The 18,844-nt window shown below is 41.7% G+C and overlaps 1 protein-coding gene across 4 annotated transcripts in view; it reads left to right on the forward strand.

Annotated features, from left to right (window-relative positions):
- The window catches only part of ripor2 (RHO family interacting cell polarization regulator 2), a 43,855-nt gene that overhangs the window by 4,774 nt on the left and 20,237 nt on the right, over positions 1-18,844 (forward strand). The window contains exon 1 of one of the 4 annotated variants that reach the window (XM_061759255.1): positions 2,268-2,537. The exons of 2 other annotated variants lie outside the window; for them this stretch is intronic. In XM_061759255.1, coding sequence (XP_061615239.1) covers positions 2,462-2,537 — 76 coding nt within the window. In that variant the 5' untranslated portion in view covers positions 2,268-2,461. Of the gene's footprint in view, positions 1-2,267; positions 2,538-7,297; positions 7,560-18,844 lie in introns of those variants that run through there. One more of the 4 variants, XM_061759257.1, reaches the window with a different exon arrangement.

Below are 18,844 nucleotides of genomic sequence, written 5' to 3' on the forward strand. Positions count from 1 at the left end.
ATATATAGCGCCTGCAATTCAAATTAAGTTTAACTAAAGAAAAAAAAAAAGAATTGTGAAGAAGAAAAATCTGTTTAAAAGGTTAAAAGAAAATACCAAAATATGACTAGAAAAGTACGACTACTAAAAATAATAATAATTTGTAACAAATTAATGGAAGAAAATCCCAAAATATGTCAGCCCCCAAAAACGTATGGTAATTAAAAAATAAAACTTGGCAACCATAAACAGTGTAAAAGTTTATGAAATGATTTGGTGCCCGTTTAAAAAATCTAAACATTTGTTTGACAACCAAAAAAGAAAAATGTTTAGCCAGCAAAAGAAGAATGCAGCAACCAAGAAAGCCTCCCCAAATATGCAAACACCCCAAAACGTACGGCAAAAAAAAAATGATTTGGCAATGAAAAACAATAATTAAACTTACAAATTAGTTTTATGCAAAAAAAAGAAAAATCTTGAATTTGTTTGGCTACAATATAAAAAAACTAAATAAAAAAAAAATAATTGGTTTTGACAGCCCAAAAAGATTAAAGGAAAAAAAACATCTAGCTGTTGAAAAAATCTGTATCATCCCCCAACAAATCCTCAAATATATAAACTAATACAAACTTATGGCAATAAAAAAATTGTTTAACCATAAACAATACAACGGCTTACAAATGAGTTAAGCCCTTCCCCAAAAATATTGCGGCAAAATGAATATGGAAAAAGGAAAAAAATGGCACCTGCGTGTGCTTTTCTATGCACAATTTGTGCTTGTTTGTTGTATGTTTGCGTCCCTCCAGCATACGTTTGCCTTTCCCGTATTGGCGGCGCTGGTGGTAAACGGGGTGCGTTTCCCCTGCTGGTGACAACAATGCAGCCCCTGATTAACATGCAGCCGCCCCTTTCTCTGCCTCTGCTTCCTCTCGAGCAACAGGAATTCGTACAGCGTTGTCACATCGTAAATGGATTTGGCTTCACATCAAAGAATTTCGTGGCTTTTGTTGCAATTTCCCTTTTGTGCCGGCAAGGTTGCTCTCATTGCTCAAGATGGTGCACCCCCTCTCTCACTCCTTTATTTTTTTTAATGATGTTTAATCAATGGAGTTAAAAATGACATTTTGTTGGAAAAAAGTTCATATTTAAGCTGGAAGCTGTTTTTGTCCACTAGTATGAGAGGAGGCGCGCACGTTCTGCGAGGAACGGCCGGGGCGAAAATGAGTTTGTCCGTCGGTTTCCCCCCGAGAGGAAGTCTTAAAGAAAAGTGCTAATGAATCTCCACTAGGCCTACTTTCTATTTCCAGTTTGTCGAAAAGGAAGTGAGTCAGGAATCCACACAAAGATGGAAGATAGAAGAAGTTAAAGGTTAAAAAGAAATAGGGCACAAGAGTGGATTTGTAATGTTAAGACTGGACAGAGTTGGATGCTTTGTATTTTTATTCACCCCCTACGGAACCTTATTTTTCCCCACATTGGTTCCCAGAAAGGATTTTTTTTTTCCCCCCCGACATTTGATTGGATAGTTATTGCTGTTGGATGTTCGCAAAAACTATATAAATAGTCGTAAAATAGTATTCGGGGGAACAAATTGGATCAACTTTAAAAATTAATTAATTAATAGCAGTACACACACATGCACACCTACATGTATGTGTGTGTGTGTATATATATATATGTGTATGTGTGTGTATGTATATATATGTATATATATGTATATATATATATATATATATATATAGGAAAATATTGGGAAACCACAAAGAAAAGCCTTTTTAAAATTTATTATTAATATAATAGACATTTTGAATACAATAAAATACGTGTTTAGCAAAAACACAATGCATATAAAATGCTTTTGTCTCAAAATTATTAATCCCCCAAATTCCTTTGGACAAAAAAAAAATAATCTACAAACTAAGATCAATAACTTAGAAATACAACCTATATCTAAAATTAATTGGCTAACCCCCCAAAATGCATATTATCATCTTTGCAAAGGCACCATTTGCTGTATGTATTCTGTGTGGTGTATTTAGAGTTGGGCGCCATGGAGACCACATGAGATATAAATAACCGCAGCGCTGAGGCCCTTCCATTTGGGCTGAGTGAAGTGCAGAAGAAAAAAAATCCGTGTCAACCGTGAAGGAATGACGCGCGCGCACACACACTTTGACAGCATCTGTGCTTGTCTCAAAACACAGCGGCTAATTATTCCTGCTAATCATCAGTATCCTCTCCACTTACACTGACTCACACACACGCACACACACGCACTTACTCATACAAGTGCTCTCTAGGCGGCGCACACACACACACACTCTCACTTCAGCTTTGCACAGGATGTTACAAAATCCTCCACCCTGTTGGTGAAACTTAGCGAAGGGTCGCTCGCTGCATGGCAGTCGACACGCGCTCACTTTGCCTCGTCCGCTGGCGTTGACGTACCGCACAAGAGGAAGAAGAAGAAGAAGAAGAAGTGATGGCCACGACGGAGGATGACCTAGATGAGATGATGATAATGCGCGAGGAGGCGGAGGACGTCTTCTACGAGGACGGTAGGCTGAGCGACGGCGATTCGGGGCGATTCGAGGGTGCGCCAGGTGTCTTGAAAGTTTGGCAGAGGATGTGTCGCTGCAAGCGTGTGGGTTGTTTGGAGGTGGGGGGACATGCTGATAGGTTAGTGATTAATTACAGGGGAAATAACCACTAACGAGGCTTTTTGTCATTGGTTTTATTGAAAAAAGTGGTGTGCCCTTTCATTGTGTGGGTGTAAAATGGCCGAGAGTTGATTTTAGGTGTGTAGACTCAGTTTGTTAAGGCTTATTTTATTGTTGCAGTTTTGAATCATTCAGATTATGTTGGTTTAAAAAAATAAATATAAATACAAAGTGGCGCACCTTCGATTTGAGGGTGTTCGGGTAATACAAGTGAGAGTTGAAATTGGGTGCATGCACTCAGTTTGTTACAGCTTAATTTGTTGTTGCAGGTTGCGAATCGTGCAGAGTTTTTCTAATTTTTGCAAAGTGGTGCGCCTTCAATAAGTGGTGGGCGTTGTAATAAGGGCTAGAGTTAAAATGAAGTGTGTACATCCAGTTTATTTGAAGTTTTCTGTCATTGAGAAAATACTGCAGAATTGGTCGGTTTTCAACCTATTTTGCAAAAGTGCGGGTGTTCCTATAATGCAGGCCATTGTTTTGAGCTGGAGGAACAAGTGGTCCAGTAGGTGTAAACAGTGAGTGGGCCTCAGTCATAGTGCTGCAGCGCTGTCGGAGAAGGAAGATGAACATTAGACTGGCTGACTGATTATTTATAGGCGGAACCAAAAAAAAAAAGGGAACGTGGTTGGGTAACGCGTGGCTTATTTTAAAACAAATAGGAGCAGAAAAGCGGTCAGGCTATTCATTTCATAAAACACTTTTTATACAGCAAAATAGTTTCTCTCTCGCACACTTTCAGGCTTAAGTAGGACACTGTAGGACAAGGGTGTGCCAACTATGTCAAGGGTGTTGAAGTAGTGTGGGGGATTAGATTATTATTATCTTTTAAATATATGAACATTCCATCGCCTGTTAAATTTTCTCTGCTTTGATTTTATTTTGCCTTCGGCCACCGCCCAGCTCACACTGCACCCGACCCCTATGGGCCCCTCCCGCGGGTGGCGAGCTCATGGGAAGGGGGACCAACGTTACCCTTTCGGGCTGTGCCCGGCCGGGCCCGGCCACGAGGCGCTCGCCTTCGAGCCTCACCTCCGGGCCTGGCTCCAGAGGGGGGCCCCGGCCACCCGCGTCCGGGCAAAGGAAAACGTCTTCCTGAATTGTTTGTCATCATAGGGGTTTTTGGAGCTGTGCTTTGTCTGGTCCCTCACCTAGGACCTGTTTGCCATGGGTGACCCTGCCTGGGGCATAAAGCCCCAGACAATTTAGCTCCTAGGATCATTGGGACACACGAACCCCTCCACCACGCTAAGGTGACAGCTCAAGGACCAACGGTGTGGGATGCCGTCAAGCTGAAGGAGGAGTCCTATCGGGCCTTTTTGGCCTGTGGGGCTCCTGAGGCAGCTGATGGGTACCGGCTGGCCAAGCGGAATGCAGCTTTGGTGGTCGCTGAGGCAAAAACCCGGGCATGGGAGGAGTTCGGTGAGGCCATGGAAAAAGTAGTTCAAGTATCTCGGGGTCTTGTTCACGAGTAAGGGAAGAACGGAACGGGAGATCGACGGGCGGATCGGTGCAGCGTCTGCAGTGATGCGGACTTTGTATCGATCCGTTATGGTAAAGAAGGAGCTAAGCCGAAACGCGAAGCTCTCGATTTTCCGGTCGTGGGTTGAACATGAATCTGAAAATGTTCTTGAATTTCTAACAGAAAAAAACATTTTTGATACCGATTGAAGATGGTGCGAGTTAGGGTGCACATACTCTAATAGAGGGTGTGCCAGCTCATTCACCGCTTTTAAGGGGTGCGCAGCTAGGAAAAAATGTTGATCAACATTTTCTTTCTCATTTAATTTTTTAAACACAATACTGTTTTGATTTTCTTTTAGCTTGTTGATGTTGCTACCCCCGCACCACCTTTATAACGGGGCTATAAAGGGGGTGCGTGGGTAGGCAAAATATTGGATATTAAAATTTTCTTTTTCTTGTTTTTCTTTCAACCTTTAGCTCATTCGTATTCCATCTTGCACTCACTTTTATTCTGACACGCCACCATAGTTTTGGAATCCGCGAGGATCTTACGCACCCCCTTTCCATGTGTCATCATCGTATTTCCTTTTTTTGGGGTCCTTTTAGCTTCCCCTTCGTTGTAGTTCGACACCACACATGGTGCTTGTTCCTTTCCATCTTTTGCATCCCTTGCGCTCCACATTTCTCAACTTCAAATCTGACACACCCTCCGGAGGGTGTACCCCCCCCTCATTTTTAATCTGACAACCAATCTCCCCCCGTAGGGACTTGGCGCAACCCCCCTGTGTGTTGCTATCTTGCATTCCACTAGTGGCAATGAAGTGGACTATTCTAAAAATGATGAACACGAGAGGAATTTACCAAATCAGACGCAGACATGTCGGCTCTCGGTTCCATTCCGCCGCCCGGAGACGTTCCCGCAGATCTCTTGGGAGGCTCGTACGACAACGACTGCGGCGACGTGTCATTACAGACCTCAGCGGTCGTAGCGCCAGGGCACGTTTGGAGACCATTTCCAGGAAGCTGACTGGGCTTTTCCTTGGACACCAGGAAGCCCCCCTCTTAAAGCCCTACAAGTCAAATCAAACAACACGAGTACCCAGACGCATGGCAGCGATCAGCATTTTCGGCGTTAATATTTGTACGTATACGTGTACGAACACTGCGACAAATATAGCCGCCAGTCACGGTCCGACGTCGATGACAGCCGTAATTACAGACCCCACCTTTAAGCAGCTGAGGAGGCCTGAGTGTGTTTGCGTGTCGTACGACTCGCTACTCACAAAAGGTTCTCGATGTTGGGCTTAGGGGTGAAATTTCTAGGTGAACCTAAAATGCACTATAATCTTTGAAGGTCAACCTAATTTGACCTTCTGTAACCCTTTAAAAGTCCAACAGTTGAATATTTCAGTACTTTGTGTACAACTTGCTGTTCTCTAATGAAGAGCTGAATGGAAAAAATCCCAACTTTAACAATTTAAAGACTCCTTTTCTCCCATTCTGCTATCTGCTGGACATGGTGGGGCACTACCACACCTGCCCCAAATTCAAAACAGTCTTTAACATTTTTATGGAGCTTCTTTTTTCAAGGAAAACACATCCAAAATTATATCAAGGATTATAGATTCATGCAATTCAATCACTCCTTAATTGAATAGCTTTTTCTTTGCCACAGCACCATCTGCTGGACATGGTGGGGCACGTTCCCACCTTGCTCCTAATTCAAACTAGCTGCTAGTCCTTTTATGGAGTTTTTATTTTTAGCAATACTGCACCCAAAGTTATAGCAACGATTATGAGATTTGTAGAACAACAGCACACTAACTTGAACAATTGAAAGCTTTTTCCCCATAGCACCATCTGGTGGACAGGATGGGGCAGTACCACACTTGCCCCAAATGCAGAATATCCACTAGCTTTTCATATAGCTTCTCTTTTCTGGCGATGACAGCTCAAAGATTACTGCATGGAGAAAATAAATAAAAATGTATTCCCCCTTGTGAAAATATGAATTATATCGCCAAGTGGTTACGGAATCCCTTCCTTTCTTGCTTCCTGGTGTTCTAATGCCGAGTGATTGATGAAAACGGACAAAAGCATTTTCTGCTCCCGTTGCTTCTCGGAAGGCCGCACACTCAATTGGATTTGGACGCACCGGGCGGAACAGCACGTCCACTTACGGAGGCCAATTACTGTGACCGTGGCGGCTCTCTCAGAGGACTCTCACAAAGGAGAATGTACTGTAAAATACACAGAAAATAAATTTCTTCCTCAAATGGACTCCTCCCTTTTCCTCACAGGAAGTAACATTAAAGGTAATGGTGGTTAAATGTGGTAAAAGTTGTGCATATCTTTTTTTTTTTCAATTGGTAATCATATTTTTATATTTTTAAAAAGTATATTTTCTTTGCTGCCCAAGTTGGTTGATGTCTATTTTTTTTTTTTTATTCATTCATGAGTACAATTCGAATCAGGTTCAATATGGCAAAAGTTGCATATATCTTTGAAAAATTATTTTAAATGCTAGTGATATATATATATTTATTTTGGGTTGACACATAGATGTTAATTTAAAATATATATATATATATTTTGAGTACATTTCTAGTTGAGTAAAGCCCAAGTTGTATATATCTTGTAATGGTATATTTGTATTTTTTTATTTGAAAAGTTGGTCATATCTCTTAGATTTAAAAAAAAAAAAATAAAGATTTAAGATGCGTAAATAGATTTCCTTGTCACTGTAATTTTTAAATTATATTTTGAGTACCTTTTAAACCAGGTTAAATATGACCAAAGTTGTATGTGTGTACATATAAAGATGTGCGTATATATAATATCAACTGCTAGTCAAGGTTTTTAAAAACAAAAAAATGTCTTTGTATGACTTGATTTACGTCTCAAAAAAAATAGTTTGAGTACCTTTTAATCAAGTTAAATAGGGCAAAAAATGGAGTGGAATTCAACGTCAATGTCGTTTTCAGGAAATATATACGTCAAGCATAATTTCCGTCCCACTGCGCTTGCCGTCCAAACCCCGGATGTCAACTCGTGTGTAACCCCGCCCCCTCGGCCCTCCTATTGGCTGGCGGTTGCCCAGGCGGAGCGAGGCGAACACAAACTGGAATGTGTGGGAGTGGGTGCACTAGTCGTGGACGACCTACGTCGAACACCCACTCGTCTCTGACATACACTTGAGATTTACTCATTTTAATCACCAATTTTTCATATTTTTTGTCTTTTTTTTTTTTTTTTATTTTATTATTTTTATTTTAAATCCGGCTTTCGGCACGTGAGCCGGGGAAATAAACTTGCTCGTTGTGACGCTTGAATGAATGAGCGGATGGATGAACGGGAGGAGGTAGACGAGACGAGAAACAGATAAAAACATAGGCAAAGGTGAGTAAAATCATTTTTTTTCCTAAATACAAACGCGATAACCGTTTCCCCAGTGGGTCAGTGGACCACGGCGGCATTCGCTGACCTAATGGCGAAAGCGTGATTTTCACTAGTTGTAATCCTCCGTGGTGCGTTTGAGGATACACGAATTACAGACGAATCCTTTTTTCTATTTTTAGCCGGAGTTTGCGCCCCTTTGGTGTCTTTAGATGTCAAACGCGAAGTGACATGGGGTCATGGTGTGTTTATGTACGTTTTTATCGGGAAGAGGTATGTGGCTGCATACGCCACGGTAATTGTATTTTACACGTTTGCCGGATATATATATATTTTTTAAATACACATATTCCTATGAGGATAAGTCCTTTTTCCGGGGTTATTCCCATGACATTTCGGTGAGCATACACACAAAAACATTGTGAGATCATCTAAATGTTAAAATCAACAACAGCATGTTCATTTGTAAAACAATACAACCGAAATTGAATTATAGCTAACCAGCAGGTGCAATTAACAGGTTTGTATTATTTTTTTATTTAAAAAAAAATGCCCTTAGTAAAATCAGAATCATTTTAGCGTACCGTCCATTTTGATAGATTCCCATCGTAAAATCATCAAAATGTTAGAAGTCTTTATCAACAAATGTGATTGATTTGTAAAACTGCAGAACTGAAACTGACTTGAACCGAGCTATCTAGCTATCAGGTGCACTAGCAACAGTCATCCACAGAATGTTTTGGATTGGTCGCTTGTTGCCAGGCAGAATTGGTTGAAGAAGTCATGTTTTATTAATGCCCTAAAGCTCAAGTTATTAAAAAAAATAGATTTGACAGTTATTTTCTCCAGGTGCGCCACTGCTACACGTGCCCCTGATTGCAAAATCACCCCAAACCTTTTAGTGTAGCATCAGCCTTGATTGAGTTCACATGACAATTGTACAAATGTGATTTTGTATGAAACTGAAAATGAGTTAAATCTGGCACCCAACCCCCCGCCCCACCATAGCATTGTCCGCTAGCTCTGGCGGGACGATGTCGCTCTTGTCCGTAACGCAGAATTACCACTAACCTTTGAATGTAGCTTCCATCGTGATTGATTCCCATTGTAATATCCTTAAAATTCTAAAAATGGTAATCAACAGCAAGAATTAATATGATTTATTTGTAAAATTGTACAACCAGAATTGAAGTAAAGCTACCTCGCTAGCTAGCAGGCCGGCTCAGTAGTTGCCATCGACATTTGGATTATTTTTACCGGTCAAATGTTGCACAGCAAAATTGGTTGGACTGATACATTTTTAGGTGTCCCTAAATGCTCGGGTTATAAAGATTAATTTGTCATTTATGATAACAATGCTGTTTCCGCTACACTACCACACTTGCCCCTGACGCAAAATTCAAAGCTAACCTTTGAATGTAGCCTCCATTTTGATTGAGTCACATCGTTAGCTCATCAAAATGCTGAAGATCTTCACTAACAGCAACCATGAATAGCATTTAGTTGTAAAATTATACAACCAAAATTGAATTAAAGCTAGCAGGTGCAGTCACAACAGTCAATTGTTGCGAGGCAGAATTTCTTGGACAAGGACATTTTTTTTTCCATCTGTAAAATTTCGAATCATAAATATTTACATATTATGAACTTCACAATTGAATCTTGACTCAAAGCTTTTTTTGGCCGTAGCTGTTGGGGCACTGGCGCACTTGCCCCTACTGCAAAATCACTGCTGACCTTTTACGGTAGCTTTCATCCTGATTGATCCTCACGTAAATCATCAAAATGTTTATCTTAAAATTTGGTGTCTGTCAATTATAGCCAATCTGAAGCTGATTCCCCCCCCCCCCCCCCCCCCATCCCCCTGCTTTTAGACCGCATTTCATCAGATTAGGTTGTACTTTGTTGTAATGTGGGTTTTTCTTCATTTTAACTGGACGTTAAGGCCTCAGGGGGAGGTCTACTCTCTTTCACTGCGCTCTACTGTTTGTTTTGTGTGTTTATCCCACCCGGAGACAGGATTTGTGACATGTTTGTGCGTTGAATGTGTGTCATCCTCTGAAATGGTTTGGCGTTTCCCTTGAGTCTCGCATGCTTTGAGTGGCGAATCTCATGGCACTTGTCTGTGTAGACACTAAAGGTTTTTTTTTTTTTTTTTTTTTTTAAAAAGGGAAAAACTAATTTTATTCGATTTGCCAAAAAAAGTTCCCCCTGCTTTGTGCTAAAGGAAAGGTGAAAGGTCACCTGTGTTGTGACACCACCCATAGCGGATGTGTCTGCTGTAGAGATAAACTAGCGCTCACTTTTTCCAGCAATTTAGGCCTCGTTTTGGAAATCCAGGAGTCTCCACAAATTTGGGCATTTGTGTTCAGAATAATAGCAGCAAAATGACAAATTAGAAATGAATTAAACCAAAATGGTCAGCTAACTGTGTGTTTTACAGCATAGGTTCTGTGTTGATTTTCATGCATCCTGTCATATTGAACATGCGTGCCTGATTTCATGTCAACAGACTCACTGGTGCCTGCTGCAAATATAGAATTATTATTTTTTTCTTTTTCAGGTGGTGTTTCATGGCAAATCATCAACATTTGCCAGCAAGCTTTTCCCCCTTAATGCACAAAAATTATAAATTTTTTTTTAAATTCACAAGCTTGACAATTTAATATTGCCCCTCTCTTTCGTATAGCCGAGATCAGGTGAATTTCCGAGGGAGAGTGGGTTCAGGTAGGACCCCTGGAAATGGCCCAAATACTTGAAAAGAAAATGTAGGTACTTTTCAAACCCAAATGGCCAACTACCTGGTATACTTTCTCATTGATTTTCATGCATCTTGTCACGATGAACGCGTACACCCGGATTTCGGATTTTAACACTCCTGTTTCATGGGGAATCCTAAAAGCTTGCCGTCAACCCCCATCCCCACTGCGCAACGTAAAGTCACAATCATGTCAATTTGCTATCGCTCATCTGTCATCATGTGTGCTGGATTTAATATCAATCTAATGCACTGGGGCACCTTTTTCGAGGCAAAACCCCAAACTTCAGCCTCTCACACCCTGCAGTGAAAACTGACTCTCCTCGCAACTTGACGTAGCCCATCTGTCGTCATGCATGCCGGATTTTGTGTAAATCGTGCACCGGTGGCGGACGAGTTGGAATAGAATTAAAAACATAGAAAAATAAATAATGTTGGAGGCTAAATGTTTTTTGGAGTGGAGCAGCAGGCTGGCTTTGATATGGTTAAGTGGCTTCGCTTTGCCTCCTCTGCCAGCATGTTTGGGCTGCGGCGGAGCGGTTTTGAAAGGGGCCGAGTCGGGATGCAAAGCAGCGTCTGTTCCCAGGCGCACACAAACCCTCTCTCTCGCTCTCCTCTTTCTGGCTTTTCCGGAATGGTCTTTTCATTCCCCAGCATGTAGCACACATGCTCATTTCCACACAGGCCTTTAACCAAAGTCTCATTAAGGGAATTATCCCCACAGTGTGGTTTGGAGGAAATTCAGCTGCCTTTTTTGTTGTTGTTGTTGTTGTTGTTGTTTTTTTGGGGGGTTGGTTTCTCCTTTCAAGCCCAGCCTTATTAAAGCGGCTTCAACACCACTGTGAATTGTGACTGTGGAATGAATGCATCTCTTTGAGTCAGGAAAAAAATCCCACGTATCATAAAACCGTCAATTTTCAAGTAATGTAAGGAATGTAAATGCTGTATGATAACACCAAAACAAAGTAAAACTACTCACTTTTTGACAGATTCGTCAAGGTGAACACAAAAGTAGGTCTCGGCGCAAATCTGGCGCCTCTGGTAATTTAGATGCTGGTAATCACTAGGATGTAGTATCGTGGCTACTACATCCTAGTCATTACCAGCATGTAAATTACCCACAATGCTGTGTGCTGTTTTTGTTATGGTGAAATGAATGTGTTTATGATCATTGGTTGTTGCTTAATTGTGTTAGTCAGTTGGTAGTCTTACAAAGCTAAAGCCAAAACATGCCTGCAGAGTTTAAAATTATGGCTTGATTTGACTTTTCGGGTGTTTTCTACCGGAACATTCTCCACTTTGCACCACTTTTCGGGAAGTTCCCATGCATTGTTGTTCTCAACTTCTGTGGATTATTTCTCCGATGTACTGGACTTGTTAGCGCATGCAAACAAACCTGAATGAACACACCGTTTCGTGCTTCCGAGTCAATGTGTCTGTCCATCTGTTTGACGTTTTTTTTTTGTTTTTTTTAAGGAGGGGCCTAGGGGGTAGCAGTAAATGTAGACCCCCGCATTCTTACACTAGGAGTGTCCGCTTAAGTTATTTCATACGCAGGCATACTGCAGGAAAACTTGGGCGAGTTTACTTGTAGCTAATGGGACAGTGAAAGAAAACTGGAGCAGGAAAATGTCAAGAATGTTCTTAATTTGAACAGTGATAAGTTGAGGGGTGACCATGAGCCACTCCAGTCCTTTAGGTGGCAGCAATGGTTATCGTAAAGTCGTTGAGGAATGCTTAGCGGTTAATGTGATACTTAAGATAAAAGAAAATGAGCCATGAAACCGATTGTCTAAATGTAGCGTCGTAAATTTTGAGTACGTTAAAAGGCGTTTTTAATTCTAACAGTCATACATTTCAAAGATCATCTTCCACTCCAGTCCTTTAGGTGGCGCAAATGTTCATTACAAATCTGCTGAAAACCGCTTAGTGGCTAACACAATACTTTATTTACCCAAGCAAAAACCAAATTTGTTGTGAATTTCACATGATAATGTTGCACTCCAGTCTTTCAGGTGGCAGTAATGCACGTCACAAAGTTGTTGACGACTGTGATACTTTACCGAGCGAAAACAAAGCAGAAAAATCAAACTGTTCAGAATTTGTCAAAAAGTTGGGAGGTCTTCCACTCTGCTACTCCTCACTGCAAAGTTTTTGAGGACTACTTACAGTCGTGATTCATCTAAGTGTTCTTTTTTTTTTCTAGTTAGTTTAGCATAAATCAGTTAGCTTTTTTTGTGTGTTATCCCGCTAACGGATAAAGCCATGGTCTTGGAAAGCACTTCTCTGGCGCCCGAGCTAGGGCCACTTCTTTGGTTGATTTTTAAAAGCAAGAGACACTAGTCCTCAGACTTGTATTTAGACGTTTGAATGACACCAGACCCGTCGTGTCAGAGGTTATCTCATCTGATGGTGATAGTCATGATGACGACGGTCAGGCCTGTTCCAGCTTGTCCCACCTTGCAATCAGTGCTTCCTCAGCGGGGAAGTGAGGGGGGGGGGGGGGGCGGTGGGTGTTTTAATTTGGGCTGCGGAGGTGACGTTGTTGTGTTAAATGCTATGTGGAAGGACTGGCTGGAGGGCAGTCTAAGTGAGGTGGGAATTCCTCAGCTTTTGTCTTTAAAAGGTTTTAGCTTCCTTGCTAGCTAAAGAGTAAAGTCCAGTTCGGGACTGGTCTAATAAATCGGGTTTAACCGGCGGGTCTTGTAAAACCGCTCAGGTATCGACACGGCGTCAGATATTTTGGGTTAAAATTATTGTCACACCTTGTCGAAATATCGTAGGAGATTTACGCTACTTTTTTTTTCATTTTTTTTTTTTTTCATTCAAGATGAAGAGAAAACAGCGCAGTGAGTTAATAATGCAATAAATGTCAGAAGTTCTAAGTTGAGTATGGTAATGTCCCACTCCAGTCCACTAGGTGGCAGTAAAAGTCATTGAGGAGTAGTTGACAAATCGTTAGCCTAAGAGAGCATATTGGCCTAAGTCATTTTTAACTTAAGTTCTCAGTCATTCAGGTCATTGTGATCCGTAAAGGTCGAATCGAGACAACTGGTCTCTTCTTGTTTGTTGAAGTTGTTGTTGGTTTTTTTCAGAAAATGTTCAAAAATATGGGTAGTTATGCTATTAAGATAACAAAATGCTGGACAATTAATGGAGAAGAAACCATCCTTGGAGTTTTCAGCATAATTCAAAGCGGTTGCTTTTTATTTTTTTTTTATTTTTTTTTATTTTTTTTTTTAACTAAAAAATCTAAAACATTCAACTACAAATTTTATAACGTCTTTTTTTTTTAAAAAACATTTTCAGAAAACAAGAAAAAAACAAATTCAACAAACAAGCAGAGTCCAGCGGCCTCGATTCAACCTTTGTGGAATACCATGACCTGAATAACTGACAATCTAGTCAGACAAAGATTTATTTATTTTTTTACAAGAAAGATAAGAATTGGGCATTTATTATTTCCAGGATAATTAATATTTAAAAAGTATTTAAAATTATTCCATATATTTCGTCATTTTAGCATATTGTTGCCGGCAGATGAAAATGGAACCACTGGCGTTACGCATGTCATTCAAGAGCAAGGAAGGATTTTATTCAGCCCTGCTTGGGAGTTTTTTTATTTATGTATTTTTTTTATTTTGCATTTTTTAATTTCAACTTTTTCCACAAAATACTCTGCTGACCTATTCTTCAGCCTTGGTGAAGGTCTGTGCTCTACTGAGTGTCCAGTTATGTTATTGGCCCACTTTCTCTTCCCTCATTCCTTCCATACTCCTTTATCTGCAACCCCTCCCCTTCTGTTTGGCCGCAGAGATATCACGGTGGGGGTGTTCGGTGAGGGGGATTCATGTTTGAACCCTTCCTCACCCTTCCTCCTGTTGTCTCTAAGCATGATGATGGAGGCTATTAATCCTCCAACCCCCAACTGGCTGTTGCAGTATTACAGTAAAGGTTGGGCTGGTTGGGGTGGCGACTGTACAGGGAGGTGTACTGGCATGCAACACACGGCACATGCTCCGTGCCAGTGTCACATGATACTTTGAGGCGCACCTCTGGCACACAGCAGCTGGCCGACTGCGATTGGCGTAAGCGTTTTAGGGGCCTAAGCTGATAATCTGTCTGTTTTGCTATTTTGTTGCCCTTTGCGGCAGCTGGATGAGACAATATTGCGTCCCTAAGTCTTTTTACATGCAAAGACTTCGGAGTCACTTTCAGCCAATCGGAAAGCAGAAGAAAGTAATGTCCGGAAAAGTCGCAATGACAAGATGGGAAGTAGCTACGGAATATCACGTTTCTGTCAGGTTGACAAAATCAGAGCAGTATTTCTGCAGATCAGAATTTTCTAAAAGATAGATATATAAAAAAAAAAAAAAATAAAATCATGATTATTTTTAAGGTTCACTTTGTCAATAACTACATCAGCGCTTAGAAAGTTGGGCAAGGACATTTTCACTTACATTTTTATTTTTAATTTTTTTTTTCCATAGACATTTGCACCAAAGCTTAATTTAAAAAAAAAAAAAGTTTTTGGAATTAAAAATATGACAAATTATAATGAATTTCATGTAAACATTTTATACATTTCACTGATAAATGTCACGCTTGCTTCGATTTGCCCTGACTTTGCAATTCTTTCCATTCCAATTTTTCTTGTCGGAGGTTGTTGTTGTGGTCTCTTTTATTTATGTATTTATTTTTGCTCTTGAGTAGAAGTAACAAAAAATACTTAAACGATTTATATGAGAAGTGACGCTTCAAGGAAGGTGCAAGTGCCTTGTATTTATTATTTGACGCTTCCTGGAAGACATCGGACATTAGCGCCAATTACAGGACACTTGTTGGTTCTTGGCAATGGAGTCCTTTTGTTGCTATTCCTTTTGAAAGATGAAGCGCAACCCAAATGACGGATTACTTGATTTATTTTATTGGATTATTTCGCCATTTCTGTCATTTCTACTAGGGGGGAATGCTAACGGTCTGTTTTCCCCACGGCTGTCGGAAATCGCGCTATCACAGTAGTGCTAGCCGCTATCAATGAAAGGAATGTTTGTGTTCTCTTGCTAAAAACGGCGCTGAAACAACCTAGCTGATCCTTGTTTGCGTAGTGGCCGCATTCCAGCATCGGTGCTGATCTTTCCGCTAGCGGGAAGCCGCCTGTGCCACATGAGGCTTTTAGTTTATGCTACACTGTGACATTTCTGCCACTTTTAATTCATTTTTTTTGTGGCTCGTGTGGACTGTACAAGAGTGTAAAGAAATGAATTGGTTTTATAAAGCGTAATTACCTGGAGTCCTCGAGTTACGACGTACTCGACCTACGACGTTTCCGCTTTGCGACGCCCGTGCCTCGTCCGCCATTTTGTCCCAGCACCGTAGTGTTTCTGCTTAGCTAGTGCACAGTGCTTGTCTGCATTTGTTCCCCGGAAGTATCTTTGCCTTTTTAAAGGCACCAAGCACCGATTTGCTGCTTTATTAGCTCCTCTGCACATTCGACGTCAACGGGTCCTCCGCTAATCGCGGCTCTTCCCCGGTCGCCGTCACTACACTTGCCACTGTATGGACTCGCACCGGCGCGCACACCCACACACGCTGAGCTTGCTGTCACAATCGCGCGGGACAATACCCGTAACAGAAGTATTTCGCCGTAAATTTCCACTTTAACGGTGAAATACGACTTACGCGGAAATTTGTGTCACGTCGCTAGCGTTTGGGTCAACCAAGCGACGGCAACTCATAAATCAAGCTACCACTGTACATTTTTTTTGTCGACGCCGTGCACTGTACTTTGTCACGAACTCGGTTCTGCCGAATTCACGTCATAAAAATCACAAACGACGCGATTACACGCCAGCGAAAATGTCATCAGCGGCAGCCAGAATGTAAGTCGCAGTCGGGACACGCCTGGCTTAATCTGCTCATCTGCGCCTTTGAAATGCCATGAGCGCGTAGCCCGCACTTAATGCCGCGCCGGCCCATCAGGACACCCGTGACCTATAATTAAAACAGGACCACAATTGCAGACACGTGTGGGGGTAGGGGAATGATCTCCACGGTGCCTTGGAGGGGAAAAACTTGCAAGGTGGTTGTACTGATCACATTTTTTGCACCAGAGTCACTTGATCTTGAGTGTCTGCTGAAACCGAGTCCTGATCCGATACATCCGCAATGCACGAAGAAGAAAAACTCCCTAAATTACGTTACATTGTGTAAAATAAAACTAAACTGCCACTTTTGCATTTCACAATATCTGATTGGCTAGCGGGTTTATTTTGTCGCTTTGTGACCTTTTAAAAAAATTGAGCTAAATTGAATAAATATACACTATTGGTATCATGATATTGTCACTGTATTTACATGGTACTGTATCGATACAATATCGATCGCACCAGTAATGATAAGTTTGCTCTGATAAATTGTGATTTAAAAAAAAAATAATAATAATAATTCACTATCAAGTTTGTAGATTCTGTCGCATTCCAAACTGGACCGTACCATAAGGTGGAAGCATGGCATCCAGAAGGCCCTTTTTCCCATGAACGGCAAACAAAGATGGCGTTCCGGCCGAGCGAACTACGTCACCCCCTCGGCCCGCAGCGACAATGGCGACTCGCAGTGCGCTCACGTTCGGCGTTCCCGTTGGCCGGCGGCCATTCACGCGGCTGAATGCGGCTGCCAGTCAGTCCATTCAAGGCTTTTTGCCGCCGTGCACAATGGCATCCTTAGACGCCCTTGAACGAGGTGCGAGAGAGTTTTGTTGCTATGTGGCGGGGGGGAACGCGAGTGCGGGATTGTTTTCACAGCGGCCGTTTGGCTAAAGAAGGAAACGCGGTGTCCACTCTACTGCTTGTTTCTCTACGGAAAAGCAAGAAAAAAGGATTTTAAATGATATTGGGGGAAAAAAAGCAAAAAGATAATCACTGAAACTGTGGCAAAATGTATGCTAACTACCATATTAGCATCTCTAAGAGTGGTGGTAGTCTTTCGTGTCTCCCATCTGGCGCGTGCCGTAACGGTCAACAACCGGAGAAAGAAGGTGGCGCCAGACTTATGGATGAAATGGTTTACGTTTGAAACCTGTAATTATATGCTACTATGTGTAGCGTAGTGAGCTTCTCCTATCCGGTGCGCGCCGCAACAGTAAACAACGACGACACGAACTGTAGAAGAAAACGTTGACAATTTATCGTTTCAAAGTTGAGCGTTCTTACCGTATTTCGTGTCTCTGAGAGTAGCACTTATGTTTCAAATTTGGATTATCGTCACTATCCTATTTAACGTCTCGTAGAGTAGTAGTTACGTTTTGAATTCTCCTATATGGTGCATTTCGCAAAAGCAAACAAGCCGGAGAAAGAAGTAGACGCGAACGATCCAAGACGTTAGCGGTATGCATGAAACCTCTCACTGAAAACAAATTTCAAATTTGAATTATCGGTACAACTGTATTTAGCGTCGTTGAGAGTAGTCGTCGTCTTTCGGTATCTCCCATCAAGTGAAAAACACGCAAACTTTAGAAGAAAAAGAAAACATCAGACGTAGGGATGAAACAGTTTTACATTTTATTTATTATTGTTCTTACCATACTTGGCATCTTTGAGTGTGTTTGTTGTCTTTGGGCTTTTTCCGTCAGGTGCGTGAACATGGTGGATGGCGATATTTTCAAGGTGAATGGCACGCACGCAAGTAATTCTCATGGTGTGTCAGTGAGTGAGTGTGTGCTACAATGGGGAGCTAATTCTCTATGCCTGTATGAATTAGCCTCGCCATGGCAACCGGAGACAAAATGGGATGAGGCGGGTTATGTAAAAGAACCATTGCCACACACACACACACACACACACACACACACACACACACACACATGCGTGCTGCAGGGCTTTTTTTTAGTGCATGAAACAACTCACATTTTATTATACTGTATATATTATCAAATGTGCCCTAAATGCCATAAAAATTCAGTTTAATAATACAAGAATTTCCCGACGTGCTCCGCCGCTAACCGGAGCCTCAAAGTGGACGCGCGCGAGGACACAAACGCTGTCAATGGAGACGCCACCTCTTACAGGTGGCCACAAAGGCGCTTTTGTGGCGACCCACAAAGGAAACGGCAAATTCCTGAAGGAGGACAAATGTTGGTTTAGCGAGGAGCGACACATGCTGACGGCAGAGTAAGTGATGACACGTGTCACAGGTCAACATGTGCTTGTCAACACAAAGGGATGTGGGAAGTGAATTCAGCTGTTTATATGCAGTGAGGCACTGTTTTTGGTCAGAACCCGGTGTTTTTGGTGAAACCAACCAACCCATGTTCTACTGCTGATTACTAAAGAAACCAAAAGATGATGCACACTCTGTTTTACATCTTCTCTTGGTAGCGATGGTGCTTATATTGTCACAGAAACGGAGATTTTGTGGGTCGAAATGCTCTTAAAAACGGCAATATGCGGGAGTCTGCTTTGAAAACAACCGGCAGTCAATAAGTTCATCGGCGTTGGGAAAGGGGCTTCTCCAAACTAAGCATATCGTTTTC

This window comes from Phyllopteryx taeniolatus, chromosome 21 (genome assembly GCF_024500385.1).
Source record: "Phyllopteryx taeniolatus isolate TA_2022b chromosome 21, UOR_Ptae_1.2, whole genome shotgun sequence".
NCBI classification, from domain to species: Eukaryota; Metazoa; Chordata; class Actinopteri; order Syngnathiformes; family Syngnathidae; genus Phyllopteryx; species Phyllopteryx taeniolatus.